The following is a 17,746-nucleotide window of genomic DNA, read 5'->3' on the forward strand; positions in this document are numbered from 1 at the left end:
ACAAAAATATATTCCTGTGGAAATATTAATATAACCGCAAAAATATGAAGCAACACAACTGTTTGAATTGTATTTTTGTTTTTTGAATAGTTCTTATTGTACGCCATCCTTATAATACTAAAAAGTAATGTTTAAAATCTCCACCATTCAATTTGCTAATGAAATTGTTCCAAAAAATGTCTTTATATTTCAATCTCCAAACTAGAGTAATAAATCAACCACCACGTTTTAAAACAAAACTGACACCAATGATATTCCCTTTAAAAACCAAACTGCACCAACCTGCATCTTCACTGAAGGTGAAGGACGCGTTGCCCAGGAAGACAGTAGAGGCATCATTTGGCCCATCTATGATGACTTTAGCCACGGTGACATCACCCATCCGTGCATTGTCTGAGGCGTCGGACAGCACCAGCTCAAACTCCTCAGAGAGTTCATACTCGCTGTCATCAATCAGCTTTACATCACAGGTAGACATGCTCACACCTGGTCCAAAGATGACTCTGTTGTCACTGCTCATGCCACGGGTCTTATAGTCAGAGCCGGATTCGAGAGCGTGCAGACTGCTGCCCCGGGCTGACTTAGACACAGTGTAGCAGAGGGCTGAGACTGTGCTGCTGCTGTCACCTAATAAAAACACAAGAGATAACCCATGACGATGAAGATAATCTGTTTTTAAAAAATGCTTATTTGTACTCCTATCATCAATACACTATTTTTACAGTAGTGTGTAAATATAACATTTTATTGACTATCTTCACAGGTTCTCAGAATAAAGCAAGTTTACCTTATCTTCAGAACACAAGTTAAGATATTTTTGGTTAAATCTGAGAGCTTTCTGACCCTGCGTATGTGTGGTACTCTTCTGAACTCACTCACTAAGAAATTGTTAAATAAAGTTGTTATTTTTGTTTTCTTACGGTTGAACCACTGATGTCACATGGACTATTTTAAAGATGTCCTTACTACCTTTCTAGCCTTGAACGTGTCAGTTGCGTTTCTGTCTATGGAGGATCAGAAAGCTCTCGGATTTAATCAAAAACATCTTTATTGTGTTCTGAAGAGGGACAAAAGTCTTACAGGTTTGGAACGACATGAGTAATTATTGACAGAATGTTCATTTCTGGGTAAACAACCTCTTTAAAAAAGAATGTTCCAGCTTAAATATAGGTATAAAAAAAAAAAACTATTTTAAAATTCTGGTCAATAAAATGATAACTTTTTTATATTATGCCCGTTGACCCAACAAATTGCTGATATTATTGAAAATAGGATTTACAACATATGCATATATGCACATCTATTAAATTATTATCATTATTATTTTTTGTAGAAATTGGTTCCACTGACCCTTTCTCTCAACAGGAGCAAAGATAAAGCCTGTGCTCTCATTGACGTGGTAAGTCTTCTTATCAAACTGCAGGGTGGGTTCATCCTCCGTGTCATTGATATTGACTTTAGCGCGGGTCACTGACCCCAGCAGGGCGTACACTGGCATACTCAGTTCCACATTAAAGCTCTCAATGTTCTCAAAGACCTGATCATCGTTGATCACAATGGTGCACACCTTGGTGTCTTCTCTCTCATCAAACTGAACCTGAGGAAACACATTAAATAGCATTTGACTTAATCTATCAACTCAAAGAGAGTTTGACTATTTTAGAAAATAACACTTTGAAATAACATAGAATATATTAAAACGTACTTGTCCAGCATACTCAACATAGTCCTGTTGTCCGGCCCGAGAGCCCATGCTGGAAGTGGAGGTGGCCGTGCCTTGCTCAGTACGACACAGCACAATAGCATACTGGTTCAGATTACCAGTCCTCTTCACTGTGACCGCCACGGTTCCGTCTTTTTCACTCACATTGTAGCTGCAGACAGAAGACACACATTAATCTGTCATATAAAGAAGTTGAATGGATGACGACTAGCACTGAATTTGAGGTGGCCGTACCTCTTGTGCTCAAAGCTGATGAGAGACCACTGGATGTGGAACACATTGTCAGTGACGATGTTGGGTTTGCTGTCCTTCACAAGGAACCTGAAGTTGTCCATGGTCTCCTGAACATTGTCCTCACTCAGAACATATCGGATAAGGCCCAGGTTTATGTCAGCTGCACAACAGAGAAAATTACAATTTGATGTTTTTTTGGCTCTTAATGGACCTTAGTCAGAGCATATCTAATTTGTTGTGGATTCATAAAAGCCTGTGTCTATCTGTTGACTATGGTTTGGGAGGTTTTGTTTCAGAATAGCTTCAGCCTTGTAATGTGCTCTTGGCTTTTGGGAGGTGTCAGTAATACCTTGCGTGAAAGTGGTAATCGGTTTGCCAGGATTGAGTTTACTCTCCAGGAAGCCGTGTTTAGCTTCTGTAGTGATTTCGTAAGTCAGCTGTCCATCATCTGTGTCTGGATCAATAGTGAGAAGCTCTTTCTTGGTGATCAGATTGGTGGCCTAGAATCCCATTTCACATCAAAATGCCATTCAGTACTTTGGTATGGAAGTGAATAAATTAAATCACTTTTGCACCAATGCAAAACATTGTGAGTATGAGGCAGAAATGTACCACTGGGTGAATTAATTGAGCTCTCATGTGATTATGAATACAAAACAGTGACCTTATTTTCCATGTACTCCAGCCACTGCAGGCCGAGGTTGGTGACAATACGAGGGGTCCCGTCGTCAACAGGTAAAATATCAATTTTAAACTTCTGGGGAGCAGCGGTGACAACCTGAAACAAAGGGTATTATTTTACATTTACACACAACGTAAACCCACCTAGCTGATACAAACCCTGTTGTTGTTTCTCATTTACCAGCAATGCTCACTTTAATATCCATTCAATTTATATTCTAATGCGGCTTTCTAAAGTGCTGAGGAATGGTGTTCTTAACCTTCCTGATTAAACACTGTTATAGGGCTGCTATTTTCTCATCTTATGACAAGACGAGGCATCCCCTTTTCAACATCCACTAAGAGACCATTTACCTCCCAGAGCAGCTGACGCAGCTAGAAGAGTGACTGCTGATGGATGGAGTCATTATGATGGAAGGAGAGAGAGAGTAAGAGTTGACATGTTGCCTAAATGACTATGTTAAACAAATGGACAGGATACCTTTAGGTGATCCATATAGTAATATATATTCACATCATTATAGATATAAAAAAATAAACAATATTCAACTGCAAAAACGTTTGTGTGCATACACTATCAGAAGAAGGGGTACAATTTACTAAGTTTACTATGCGCACCAAGGTTATATTTACTTGATTAAAAAAAATATTAATATTGTGAAATATTACAATTTAAAATAACTGTTCTCTGTTAACAAACTTTAAAATGGAATAATAATAATAAAAGCCAGTGCTCTAGTCTTCAGTGTCACGTGATCTTAAAAAAATCATTGTTGGTGCTCAAGAAGATATGAATTAATTACAATAATAAATGTTTATTATTTTTAGCTTTTAAAAAGGCTTGATATTTTTAGTGGAAAACGTGATACAGTTACAATTCCAAAAGAAAAGCATTTTTTTTTGTTTAGAAATCTTTTGTTTCATTATAAATGTCTACTGCTACACTCGATAAATGTAATGTTACTAAAAAAATATTTATTTTAAAAAATAGATACTCATCTCATTTTTATTTATTTTGAACAGCAGCGTATAGTGTTGAGACCTTTCAATTGACATTGAAAAAAAGAAGTAAAAAAAAAAAAAGCTGTTAATGAGGCCAGCAGGGGGGGCTGTGTGAGTCATAATGTCACAGTATAATGATGGGGCCACTGTGCTTTAAAAAGGCACTGTCCTTCAGATAACATGTTCATTTGTGGTCATGAGTATCTGTGGTCATTAAAAATTCCCAGGGTGTTTTTTAAAAGAGTCGGGTATAACCCTGGTCTCTCTAAATCATCTCTAAATCATCTCATTTTATATTTGGTATACTATATTTACCTTCTACATACATAAATATTACTATATCACTGATGAAAACTGGACACACTGAAAAACTCAAACAACACAGGAAGTTTACTGACCTCTTTTCCACCCTCTTCGATGATGAAGAACATGTTGGTGCCATCACCGACAGTGAAGGTGAATCGGTCTTTGAGGGAGTTACTGCCATCATGGTTGTAACTGATGCGGTTCTGATAGATGTCGTCCATAGTGAAGGTGTTGGTCTGGCGGTAATGCTGACCATTGCTTGTGCGCTCAATGGTCCCGTGCCGAGGAGCCTGAACAACAGTAAACGTAACCGAGTCCTCCTAACAGAGAATTTAAGGAAGAGAGATTGTCAAAAAGGTGTGAAATTGCCAGTAAGAAGTACATGAGTACTGATGTTAACTTATGCAACAGATGCCAGTTGTGAGCACCATATACATATAAGTTGAGCTGGGTACCAGTAATTCTGGGGTTTTATTTACTCTGGGTTTCCCATCTCTTCACTCACTAAAAAAAAAAAAAAACTATTTTTACTGTGCTTTTGATCAAATAATTGCAGCCTTGGAGAGCATACTGTAAGAAAAAAAAATCTTACATACAAACATATGACATTTAAATCCTACCAACAAGCTTTGATGTAAACCCTTACGTTTGTTCATTTTTTTAAATGTTTTACAAATAATACATGAAGCATAACTGACAGCACAGTTAGGGTAAACCTATAAGCGCTACCTCTGTGTCAGCATCAGTAGCCTTCAGCTCAAACTCAGTGATGGTCTTCCTCACCCCCTCCTGCACCCTCATCCCTGGCACCTGCAGGATGGGCAGAGAGTCATCCACCGGCCGGATGGTGATGTAGAAGGTCTGGGAAATCTGAAGGACAACAGCATAACAGTAATGAAATAATTAACTTCTGCAGAACACAATCTAATTTCTCACTAAATAAGTTAATGCAATTATCCTATCAGCGTTAAATGTAGAGAAGCAGATAGACCATAAAGAAAAGTGGTTTTAAATCACTGACAGCTAAAGTGAATTAGAAAAGAAAACCATCTTCATTTAAAGTATGTAGAGAACATAGAGCATCTATACATTAAAGGTGTACTTAGCAATTAATCTGAAAGAAATGAAGACATTTTTGAAAAGCATGATTAAATCACATGAGATGACTCCATATCAGCCATATCAATAGCCTAATAAAAGCGGTTTTATTTGACATTGGAGTTGAGCTAATGAATAATAATCATGGCTAAATGAAGCATTTCTTCAATGGCACTGGTATCAGAAAGTATTGCTTCTGCATCCATGCCACTAGGTGTCGGTATAAGTCTAAGACAACTTCCATGTGAACTAATGCAGCATTCATAAAAAGCACCTTTAATTGAGCAGCACAATGCAAACCCAAAATGTATTAGCACAACATTTTCCATTCAAAATGGCAGAAGAGTGTTTCCCGCTGAGAGAAAAAGCCCATTGTAGGATAACTGTGTGTTCATCTCTTTCAGACACTCACTAGGCAGCCTGTGTTTGTTCAAGCTCTTTTGGCCCTAATTAGTGTGTGTGTGGGCGTGCATGTGTTTATAACAGAAAGAAAAGAGGTGAAAGGAAGAGAGTATGAAAAGGCGAGAGGGAGGGTTGAGATTACTGTGGGAGGAAGTGTGTGCTCAGTATGTGTGGAATGACAAATAGAAAGCGAAGGGTGAGCATGTAGATGTTTATATCAGTTTTACTTACCGTGAAGGATGAGTGTCTCTAATCACTTTTTATAACAAACTATATCATTAGCAGAACAATTTGTTCAGCTGAAAAATCACAAGAATTTCAAAATGTTTGAGTATTTATTTTGTGCCTCTTTTACAGCATCCACTATTATTTTAAAATTTAAATACCATTAAGTGATTATATTTTGAATTAGCTTTCATGTTATTTTTATATTTTTAGTTACTTTTTGTAATCTTTAGTAACAAGACTACATTGAACAAGTTTTAAACTTTTACTTTTTTTAAAGATGTATTTTTCTTTGGGGTGTGACGAGGCACTTATCCCACGAGACGAGAGACGAGACTGGGTTCATGAGACGAGACAATATTTTTAGACTGTTTTGAAGAAATCCTCAATTATGAAATATGTAGGAAAAAATAAAAAATAAAATTTAACTGAAAAACACAAAATGCAAAAATGTAGGTGCATTTTGAAATAAACTTCTATTTTAATGAATTATATGCAGCTATAAACAACATGTAAACTACAGCTGCAAGATTCTGGCTAAATTGAGAATCATGTTTTATCATATAAATCAGAGATCAAGATTCTCTTATGATTCTAAAGAAAAAAATTATTACAAAACTAAACAAAACCACTAGTTAACTAGTGGTTCTGAGAAAATGTTCATTGCTTAAGTCTTTGTAAAATAAATAAATAAATGTTATATATATATTTGACAGAATAAATAATAATAATAATAATAATAATAATAATAATAATAAATTAAATGTAGGAGTCAGTGTCTCAATTCATGAAGACCTGTTTCTCAATTAGAATCTTTTGAATTAACGATTCAATGACAAATACTTTTTTTAACAATACATACATGTGTTAAGATACTTTCGTTTTGATCGCTGCTGTAGAGAATAAATGTTTATACCCAAACTATAAACTTTTATCCCAGTACTTCTGTTATCTAAATGTCTGTAACAGAAATAATGATGTGTGGTTTAAAAGACTTTTTGTGTGTTGCTCTTTCTGGATCAGCTGCAGCATGAATGATTCATTCACATGGGCAGCAACAAAACGTGATTCTTACGCCCCACTGACACTTGCGATGTGAAACAGTCACTATAGACATAGCTGAATTGTTGACATTCAGGAATAAGATCGCGTGGTTTTTCGAATTGTGATCGTGATTGTTTACGAAGATATTGTCACGTTCTCATGAGACCAGTCGGATCTTGCAAGACACATGAGATCTCGTGAGATCTCGTGACACAAGATCTCATCACACCCCTAATGTATGCATTTAGTTACCGACATTTGGACCCCACTGAATGTGTGTGTGTGTGTGTGTGTGTGTATATGCACCTCATTGCCTCCATCAGATACGGTGAAGGTAAAGTCATCAGAGTGTATCTCTTCTTCACTGGTATGAACATACTGAATGTTGCCGGAGGCCAGGTCAGCCTGGGTAAACGTGCTGATCCGTGTTCCTGCAACGACATCAAACAGAGAAAAACTCTCCAGTGACCAGCAGCTCAGCACTTCCTATACTGCCTTTGCTTTTAAATAATAATGTAAACTCACTTGCCACCATTAAAAATATCCCACAGGTCAAGTGAAATGAATGAATAAAACATGCACTGCGCAAGAACTTCCATTGAATGCAATCTGGCCGTCACCAAGAGGGACAGAAAGGAAAATAAAAACTGATCTTCACCCATGAAACGTCACAACATGATGCCCTAGTAGAGAACTATAGTCTAGATCCCTTCTAATGAGTTCTCAGTCTTCATTTGAACATGATAGTGCTTAGATATAAAACATACTATTTATCTTTCATGCAAGGCCCGAACAATGCCTGGCAGTTGTGGCCAGCTTTTATAAATGTAATGCTCTGCTGAACAGCCCATTCAGAACCAGGACTGCAGACTATGAATATATATTATGAGTCTTCATATTAAATCTTCTATAGAGACACCAATAACAGTGATGCTGTATGTGTATTTGTGGATGAATAGAGATATATACCTGTATGTATTCTAGCACTGCACTAGACAGTAAGTGTGTGAATATAGGCTATACTGCAATATTGAGTGATACTTACCCAGCGTTCAGCTGGGTATTTGACTATACACTGCTGCATGTTTGAAGCTGGATTACTGTTTTGATACGGAATAACTTAGTTCTACTTTTGATTAGTCCCTCCCAATAAATACAAAGGATGTTTGTCTGTACCTGGTTTGCTGGAATGTTCTAGATGGCCAAGCTGAGGCTGTTTGGTGATTCGGTAAATGAGTTCATCAGGTTCACTGTCCTGATCTGTAGATGAGAGCTGCAGTGTTGTGATCTTCTTCAAGGTGTTCTCATCCATAACCAAACCCTTATTAACCACCACTGTGGGAGGAAGTCTGTCCTCTGAGAGAAAGAGAGAGAAAAGAGGAGGATGTACTAAAATAACTTTCTTCTAACATTCCTGAACATGAACCTTTCAACGTCCCAAAATAACTTCCTGGCTCACCTAGAACGCTAATGAAGAAAGACTGGTCAATGACTCGGTTTCCCTCGGGATCTTCCAAGTTGAACTTAAAAGAGAAGCTGCCTCCATCTTCTCCCTTTTCATGAATGTATTCCACATGTCCTGACAGACGAGGCACAAAACCACATGAGACAACGCATCTCTGCTTAGAAATTCCCTATGGATGATTATGTATGAGAGAGAGAGAGATAGAGAGAGAGAGGAAGCGACAGCAATGAGGGAAAAAACCTTTGTTGATGTCATCCTGGGTGAAGCTGGTGACAGGTCCTTTGACAGATATCTGGGCCTTGTTTCTGCCCGTATTTAGCAGCAGGGAGCCCACGCTCAGGTCTTTAGTAAGGGTGAACCGCAGCTTAAGGTTATCCGAATCTATGTCCGTCCCTTTTAGATGCTGCTCTGTGATCTTAGATGAGGAACCTGCCAGGAGGAATGAGCAATGATAAGAGAAATGATACAGGCATTTAAGTTATTAACATCAACATAATCTAACTAGATATGAAGTGTTTCAGTTGGTACATTGTAAGTAAGATCAATTTGGACTGGATTACTGCAGTTGCTCTCAGAGTGTAAGGCGCTTCTCTAGTTCACAAAGAAGTCTGGCAGAGAGAGATTATAAATGCATAATGCCACACTTTCGGTCTGGTTCTCACACAAAGCTGTTAAATGGCTTCAGAAGACTTTTATGTGCTTCTTTTATGTGACTTTTATGTGCTTCTTATCCCTCTCCTATTGTGTTCCACAGATGAAAAAATACAGGTTTGAAATGATAGCGAGCAATTCCTCTAAGACGGTTTCTGGAAAGCATTATCAAGCTTTATTATTTATTAATTTATTTCTGGATATTTTTAAGAGTCATTATCAATAATTCAAAAGTTTTATATAAAAAAAAAAATTTGTACAAAATTTTTTTCTGACAAAAAAACATTTCTCACAATGAACAATGTAACATTTTATTATTTAAGAAAGCAGTGAAAACTGAAAGAACAATTGCAATTTTCTTTGTGTTTTTGTCATTCAATAAGTCAATAAATAAATTAAACTTGTTGAATTGCTTGTGTTTTTCCTTATTTTACAAATTCTTTCAACACAAGTATGCAATAGAAACATAAATTATTTAGATGCTATTTTCTTTATTATTTACTATTAAGTACAGACATTTGCATATAACGCTGCTCATGGTGAGGGGTTGGGGGAGTAAAGGGATGCAATTGATTTTTAGTTTTAAATGGGAAACACTGGCAAGTCATTTTAGAAGCAGTTAAGAAACGAAATATTTATTTTGTACAGAACTCTGTCTGATATAATGACGACTACTAAAAATAAGCAACCTAACCAATCAGGGATGCTTGGAATGTTTGCAAGGACAATATAACTTTGTTGTATCTTGACCTGCTGCAATCTGTAGTCCTCTGTTGATTGTGACTCTAGGGCCTTCTCTCTTCCTAATATCCATGCTGAACTCTAGACGTCCGGTCTCTGTGTTTACGCCATCTGTTATTGAAAACTGGATCTCGTCAGTCCCAGAGCCGCGTCCATCTGGGGTGTAGACCAGCAGCTCATCTAGAACATCTTGGTAAGTGAAGGTGGATCCTTGCTGAAGAATCCTGCCATTCTCAAAAGGCTGAGAGTAGAACTGCCTTCTGCGTAGCTTTCCTTTTGAAACACATACAGAAATATTTGCAAAGAAATGAACACTGATGCTACATTCCTTCTCATTTTCAATCAAACGCAGCATAAACACATATAAAATGAACACACATCGCTCTGCTTCCCATTTTATATAAATGTGCCCTTGACCTCTAATGGTCGCTTGATGTCATTTTTTGTATAACTGCACAGCTGTCATAAGGCTGACGCGGTGACTGTATTTCAGTTCTGTCAGCTCCATTCCTCACTTGTTACTCCTAATAAAACTGCTGTGAACACCTTGACACACATCCATAAAAGTTTAACCAATGAAGCTCTGTGGGTCGTGGCCTTTCCACTGACTCTCTAGTCAAAAGCAGAGGCACAATGACAAGAACATCAATCAGCCACACTGGAGTCAGCCGGAGCAGTAATGTGGCAAAAAATGGATGTTTTCTGAAGGCTGCCCATGAATGAGCGACAGACTGGAGAAATGAGTGGGCATATGAAGAGAAATAGAGCGAGAAAGAAAGCCACTGACCGTATGAAGGCTTCTTGATGAGGGTAAGGAGAAGCTCATTTTCAGGTGTGTCCTGGTCCAGCACATTCAGGGAGGAGTTAGTAATGACCACACCGGAGTTCTCCTCCACTTGGATGTTGTTCACTGAGATAATTGGGACTCTGTCCTCCTTGGTGTGCTATAAACAACATCAAATAACATCTCATATATAAACTTGACAAGTCGGGAAAGAGTGACAGGAAAAAGAGGGGAATCTGGACATGATGCAGACTAGCGCTGAATTTGCATCCAGGTGAGCCAGCAGCTCCAACTACTTTTAAGATACTGTTTTTTTGCATCGGTACACTAGGGTATGCGTGCAGTGCGTGTGATGTAAATACTGTCAATACAATAGCATGGGCATACTGCATGTGCGCAGCCCAATTTTTTCCAATCGTGCATTATTTGTACATACAGCTTGCATATTCCCCTTGAATTTTTTTTGCTAATTTTGTTTGTCCACAAGGTGGCAAAACTAGCTTGGATAAAAAAACACTGAAGACAACAACAACAATAGAGTCCACTTTGACAAGCGTTTATATTGAGGGGGTTAAAAGAAACCCCAAAACTCTTTCTAACATCATTTTTGACCGTTTTAGCTACTGGAAACTCAAATACACTGGACAATGAAGAAACCTTTTTAGTGCAAATGTGCTGACAGCCTGTGTTAACACTATCAAATGGACTACACATTCGGCTGTACGCAATAAAGTTTCGCAAAAAAATTTAAGTATACTTTTGGCTTTAGTGTTTCAATTATACCTGGATGTCTATGCTGATATCAAAAGCCTCAGTTTGACTTGATCCATCACTGATGTAAAAGCTGAAGGCATCCTGGTGGATGTTGGCTTGGCGGATGTTTTGAACGTAGAAGATATGGTCTGAGGTGAGGTCTTCTATAGTGAAAGGGATGTCGGGGCTGATCATGCGAGACCCACCAATCGCTGCTGGACACAAAGCACACATCTTAATGTGCTGAACAAACAACACTTTGTTCTGTAGACTACATTTTACTTGCAATAACATCTCTGTGCCAAATATCCAAACAGTTGATCTCAGAAACACTTTCTAGACAAAACACAGGAGAGCGACTGTCAGCTTCAAGACAAGAAAGCACTAATATTTATGAATAAATGGCTGTGAGGACCAAAAACAAACCCAAAATCATGAAAACAAAACAAGTGTTTTCTTAAAGTAGGTACATCAAAGCAGACATCAGAGTTCGCATCTGTTTTGGATGAAAAACTACATTTTGTACAACTGTCCTTGGGTGTTTATGTTCCACCATGATCTGTGTCTCCTTTCATCTTCCACACTCAAACGAAAACCTGAACAAAGATGACTGCCTGAATCTCAATTTCACAGACCTACACATCTCTATTACTGCAATGAGCGCTCTCCTAATAAATAAAATTACATTATCAGCAACTGCTGAAAAAAAAAAAAAAAAAACATCTGCCCTGAAGTTACTGGGAAAAGGAAGCTAACAATCTAAGATACTGTATATTACACAAAGAGACAGCTAAGAGATTTACCTTGTTTTGTGTTCTCAATGAAACCATACTGCGGTTGTTTGATCAGCCACACCAGGAGGTCCTTTCTGGGTGTGTCTGAGTCAGATGCAATAATGTGATTGGCTGAGAGCTGGACTCTCCCTCCTTCTTGAACCTATCCACAGGAAACACCGTAAAGAGTCTGGGAAGGTTGAAAGAACCTGATCTAAATCTAGCTGACTGGTGAAGTGAGAATCGTTCTCACCTTAATGCCGCTGCGGACGGTTACAACAGGAGGCTGTCTCTGGGTAGACGTGATGGTGATAGTGAACATCTGGTTCTCCAAACGATTGTTCTCATCATCATAGACGACATAGTGGAAAATGTCAGTGACAGGCTGGTTACCCGTTTCAAAGGATGTAACATACCTTTAAATAATGGAAGAAAAAAAAACCTGTTTCATATTTCATTAATTTCTCAGCAGGGCTCAACAACTACAAGCAATTAAAGAAGCTTGTGTTGTAATGCATGTTGAGTCTCCCCAAGCATTTCAACTCGCCACACATATTACGTGCCTCCTTTAAATTAACATTAGCTGAACTAGAAAATTGATTAAATGATTAATTAATTAATAACACATTATAATAACACATTAATACTGGTAATTATCTAAAAAACACATTGAGAAGGACCCGGCCACATATTCAAAATAATATGAACATGCAGCAGATTTGTGGTAAAAATGAAAGCAATACTATTTCAATTCAAATGAAAGAGAGCTGCTAAGAATATAAAATACATCTGATGCAGGCAGGATTTTTATAAAACTAAAACCACAAAAAATGTAATAAAATAAACCTGAAATAAAATAAACATAAAAATAAACTTTGCTAAAACAAAAATGATTAAAACTTTACAAAACTAAAAAATAAATATAAAAAAAATATAAAGTCTAATTTGAAAGTATTAATAAGAACTATAAAAGTATCTAAAATAATACTGGATGCAGGATGTTTACCTGATTTTGTGGTTGTTGATGTCTTCCATTGTAAAGGAGGAATATTCACTAAGTTCCTCATGGTCTGTTTCAGCCTTGGTTTTGGTAAGGATCCCATACATCGGTACAGAAACTAACTGCACAACAATGCTCTCATCGGGAGATTTATCATCCTACAAGACATTTACAGTTTATTTTAAGCATATTGTAATCTACCAGTTTTAACTTTTATTTTCAGTCATAGTCAGAACATGTCATTCCTTACCATATAAGCTAACTGTGAACGTCTAATGATGGTGCTGCTCTTTTCCGCCACCTCCATTGACAGCAGGGCCTTAGGGTCGCGTTTTGGTGCATCACCTTTGACCTCTGACACCAAGACTTGCACTGTGATGGAGGTCATGGAGATCCCGTCTGTCACAGAGAAAGTCATGGCGTCCTCCTCAGTGGTGAGACCCGCATGCTCATACTGCAGAACGTTCCTGGTGACGTCACTGGAGGTGAAGGTGTCCCCTGAGGTGAAGGAGAGTTTTGATAAATAAAGCAACTGAAGCCAGAAAATAAGATAAAGGAGAACACACTAGGGAGAACCAAAAATGCTGTACCTACCATTGACCATCTGGACCTGGGAGCCAAGGTCCACTCTCAGGAGGGTCCCGTGTAGGGGCCCCTCCACCAGCTCAAACTCTAGCTCTTCCGGGGCCGTATCAGCATCCGTCACTGCTAACTGTCTTCCACCTATATGACACAGAAAAAAATCATTGTAAGATTAAAAGGCGCAAACATTATGTTTGTTGCGCTGACACCTAGTGGTGTGGATGTAGAAAAGCTTTTCGAGAAATGTGATATTTACACTAAAACATGTTTTTTTCAATGACAAAAATATGCATTAAAAAGTAGGGGTGGTGAAAAAAATCGATTATTGATTAATCGCGAGTATGTTATGGACGAGTATGAATCGATTATTAAATTTTCAAAAATCGATTTTTTTTTTTTTTTTTTTTTTTTTTTTTTGCATTATTTTATTTTGTAAAAAAAAATTATACCGGGAGTTGAACGTCACGAACGCGCCCAGTTCCAGTTAGCAAGCAGCCAGAACAGGTGTTTAAAATGGAAAAACCAGGAGCGAGCAACCAACCGAACCACCCAGCTCCATCTGGGCTCAAAGCAAGCGTGTGGATTTATTTTGGTTTTCATGGCAGGAGCTCTAACCCTCTTGGCACCATGGTCGAGTTTACTCGACAAGATGCGGCACTGAATAAAACGGCCGATTTTGTCAAATAGGGTGTCAAATTTCACGCGACCTCCCCTGCACCAGATAGCAGACATGTAATACTTAATCTCTGACTCAAAAAAACGTAATGCTCCTTAACAAAATATTCGAGAGCGCATTGAATCAGTGCGAAAAAAAAGCGGAGCTACTGTGAGAGTGAGCCATTTTATCTGACCAATGTTGTCAACGTCAGCGAGTATTGGCATTAGATTATTATTATTATCATTATTATTTTTATTATTATCTAATGGCATCAATAAGGCTTCAATAAACCCGCAATGAAGTGTTGGGACTTCTATTCGCGGACACTGATTCTGAAGGGGAATATCTGTATCCAGAAGATGACGGTGATATTGAAAGTGAAAGTACACCAAGCACAAACGGTGAATCCTTTGCCCAATGTAAATGGTCCTTTGCCAAATGTCAGAGGTGTGAACAATGTTTGCAGGGGTCGGAGTGTTCATTGCGAAATTAGCAGGCGTGTTAGGCCGGGTTCACACCGCAAGTTTCAGCAGAGCAGAAGCAGCGCGTTAGCAGCAGGTAGGCAGAGCAGAAGCAGCGCGCGCCTATTTTGCTTTCAAACCGGCAGCGGAGGCAGCGCGCAACTGAACAGCAGATTTTGGTCAGAGTGCTCTATAATGGGTACGTTCGCATTGCTTTATTTCCCATTTAAAATACATTTAAATAAAAAGACTAGACAAGAAGCTTTTTTAATTAATAATTTAATTGTTACTTTTGTTGGATCTTTGTTTTGCTGTCTTTGTTTTCCGTGCAGTACGTGTTGTTGATAGAAGAAAGGCCATCGCGCTATATTTGTTATTAAGGAGACTAAAAAGACCCAGACTTTGGGTTCATCCCATTAACCGACGTAGGAGAGAACATGGTGCATATTACCATCTTGTCACTGGGTTTGTTTGCAATCAAATTTACCAAAAAACACCCTGAAAACCAATTTAATAAACGGTTTTAAATTATGTGTATTGTAAATGGTTCACAGCCTTGACTTCCTGCTCATCTTGAAATCAGCATTTACTTGTTTATTATATATGCATGTATCACCTGCTTTTGTTATTTGTGTGCTTATGTGTAATTTAGAATTTGTAAATAAATGGTTCCAATTGAATCAATTTTGAATCAAATATTGAGTTGTTTGCTCGTGTGCCAGCGAAAGCGTAAAAAACACTATAAAATTAATTACCATCTGCAATAAGAGCCGCTGCAACTTCATCCCATGCTTTTTCCTTCTCCTGCAAGTCTTTATAAAGTACATTGTGTGGATCATAAAGAACTTGATATTTCTCAACTTCCACGATGAGACGAGTGTCGTCCATTATTGTCTTTCCAGGTGCACTCTGAAGACCACCGCCTGTGACACCACGTGCTGTTGTTTATGATTGTTAGCACGACATCCGTTCTTCTGCCAATACATAGGCCTAGTTAAAAGAATAGGACAACTACTAATAATAAATAAATCTCCAAGGCTAAACTATCAATATAAATTATTTAAAGTTGTTTTTGTATTTCGGCAAAAAAGTCTATTTTTGGATAGAACTGTAAGTACTTTAACAGATTTTGTAAAAAAAAAAAAAAATGTATATGAAAAATACAATTATAATGAAAAATAGAAAAATATGTGGTTTTAAATATCATACATTTTTTATGTAATTTGCTAAGAACACAGTAGATATCATTAATGCAAATTTTGGGCAAATTTTCGTTTAAGTACATGTGTATTTTGGCCATGATCATGATCATTTTGGCCATGGTCACTTTATCTTCTATACATATTTTTTTATATTAATTTCCTTTTCGTAACATACTCTAGTTCTTGTTAAAACACCCTAGATGTGCTTTTTTGTGCAGTTAGAGCACCTTTTGTGTGAAATCATATTTATTTTGTCCATCAAAGGTGTACTTTCACTTTAACTGAGCGTCAGCAGCGCTGCAAAAATAGACCCAGCGCCGAAACGATCGCTGCACTGCTGCTTCTGCTCTGCTTCTGCAACGCTCTGCCGCGCAGCTTCTGCGTGCGGTGTGAACGCTCTCATCTGTTAACATAGGCACCGAAAAAAATACGCGCTGCTTCTGCTCTGCTGCAGCTTGCGGTGTGAACCCGGCCTTAGTGTTGCGGGGACGAAGCGGGAGATTTTTTCCGCGCTAGACATGTATATTTGTCTTCTGACCGCACCTCTCCGCAATCGCGGTGACAGTATTGTAGTGGAAACTTTGTCTAATGCCTCTGGGTATGTTAGACGAGGTCGAAGTATTCATAGGACAGTTAGGAGGCAAGGTGGGGAGTCGCAATGACCCTGACAGTAGTCCGAGCTGTGCACACTCGGCGCGTGCGCGAGGCAGATCTGGCCGCGCTGCTCATAGCAGTTCAGAGGCGATGTGACACGGGGCATAGATTTTGAACTAAAAAGGTCTTGTCTACTTGTGTTTGTGTGTCATATGAATAATATATATGTGCCCCATACATGGAATCAGAGTGCCTGCTGCATGTAGTAAACTGAAAATCCCAACCGCTACATGCATTCGGTTTGTTTCTACCATTTATTAGTAATGATTTACACAGTTTGTTTACTACTTACTGTTGTGAAATGGAAAATCAATAATCGTTAATCGAGAATCGTTAATAATCGAAAATCGACTGTAATCGAATCGGGACTTCAATAATCGTAATCGAATCGAATCGGGAAATCAGACAGATTAACCACCCCTATTAAAAAGTGAGCATTATTTGACTTGTCATGTGATGTGATGACTGCCATCCTAATCACTTCTGAACATGATTTAAAACCTTTCAAAAGATCTAATCAGTTCTTTAAGTGTGAAACTTTTTTAATGAGGTACAACACTTTTTAATGACACTGACTGGGCTTTTAAAATACTTATTCATTCACACTAATTACTTTGTAGCACTTAAGCTGATAGACGTGTCCTTACCCACTGGTGCCCTGCCGCCGAGACTGACCTCCAGCACCGGATCCAGAATCTGAAAGACCGGCGGCTGCTGATGATTGGCCAACAGCAGAACAGCAAAATCCATCTCTGGAGTGGTGTGCTCTCCATCAGAAACTGACATAAGAGAGCAAATAGGAATAAATCATACATGCACAAGAACATTGTTGACCTTCAGGCCAGTTCTGTCTCCTGCACTTCAGCTCAATACAGCACAGATGGATGAATGAAGAATGAATCAGACAGAGAGAGCAAAAGAAAACTGAAAGACCTATGAAGACATCTTACATCATCTCATCCTCCAGAGACTGAGCATTTAATATTCAATACAGGGATAACTTGGCATATACAACTATCAACATATATCAACATTCCTAATAAAATTATTTCTTCATAAATGTCAATTTGATAAATGTCGAAATCAGTCTTTTAGCTGGTGAAACCTTCAAAGCTCAAGTAGTTGTGTGACAATTTGTAACCATGGTATCCTTGTGTCCTTATTATACTAAATATTTTCATAGTGAATTGTGAATGGTCTTGCCTTTCTTGCATTTATGTACAGTAATAATCGATAGCCTCCTTGTCTACTTATTTTAGTGATTCTACTGTGCATCTGAAAACAAAACACAGTTTGAGTGCTTTTAC

General features: G+C 38.1%; 1 protein-coding gene across 2 annotated transcripts in view; it reads right to left on the reverse strand.

The window, feature by feature from the left end:
- Positions 1–17,746, reverse strand: part of fras1 (Fraser extracellular matrix complex subunit 1) — a 104,970-nt gene that overhangs the window by 10,636 nt on the left and 76,588 nt on the right. The window contains exons 36-56 of one of the 2 annotated variants that reach the window (XM_052557053.1): positions 17,087–17,218; positions 13,477–13,605; positions 13,133–13,380; positions 12,889–13,040; positions 12,136–12,298; positions 11,913–12,045; positions 11,140–11,321; positions 10,360–10,516; positions 9,582–9,845; positions 8,421–8,609; positions 8,175–8,294; positions 7,892–8,071; positions 7,022–7,146; positions 4,676–4,816; positions 4,039–4,266; positions 2,622–2,735; positions 2,307–2,457; positions 1,958–2,117; positions 1,706–1,874; positions 1,351–1,597; positions 283–627 (exon numbers count right to left, since the gene is read on the reverse strand). In XM_052557053.1, the coding sequence (XP_052413013.1) occupies positions 283–627; positions 1,351–1,597; positions 1,706–1,874; positions 1,958–2,117; positions 2,307–2,457; positions 2,622–2,735; positions 4,039–4,266; positions 4,676–4,816; positions 7,022–7,146; positions 7,892–8,071; positions 8,175–8,294; positions 8,421–8,609; positions 9,582–9,845; positions 10,360–10,516; positions 11,140–11,321; positions 11,913–12,045; positions 12,136–12,298; positions 12,889–13,040; positions 13,133–13,380; positions 13,477–13,605; positions 17,087–17,218 (3,729 nt within the window). Of the gene's footprint in view, positions 1–282; positions 628–1,350; positions 1,598–1,705; positions 1,875–1,957; positions 2,118–2,306; positions 2,458–2,621; positions 2,736–4,038; positions 4,267–4,675; positions 4,817–7,021; positions 7,147–7,891; positions 8,072–8,174; positions 8,295–8,420; positions 8,610–9,581; positions 9,846–10,359; positions 10,517–11,139; positions 11,325–11,912; positions 12,046–12,135; positions 12,299–12,888; positions 13,041–13,132; positions 13,381–13,476; positions 13,606–17,086; positions 17,219–17,746 lie in introns of both variants that reach the window. The other variant, XM_052557052.1, reaches the window with a different exon arrangement.

This window comes from Carassius gibelio, chromosome B5 (assembly GCF_023724105.1).
Source record: "Carassius gibelio isolate Cgi1373 ecotype wild population from Czech Republic chromosome B5, carGib1.2-hapl.c, whole genome shotgun sequence".
Taxonomy (NCBI): domain Eukaryota; kingdom Metazoa; phylum Chordata; class Actinopteri; order Cypriniformes; family Cyprinidae; genus Carassius; species Carassius gibelio.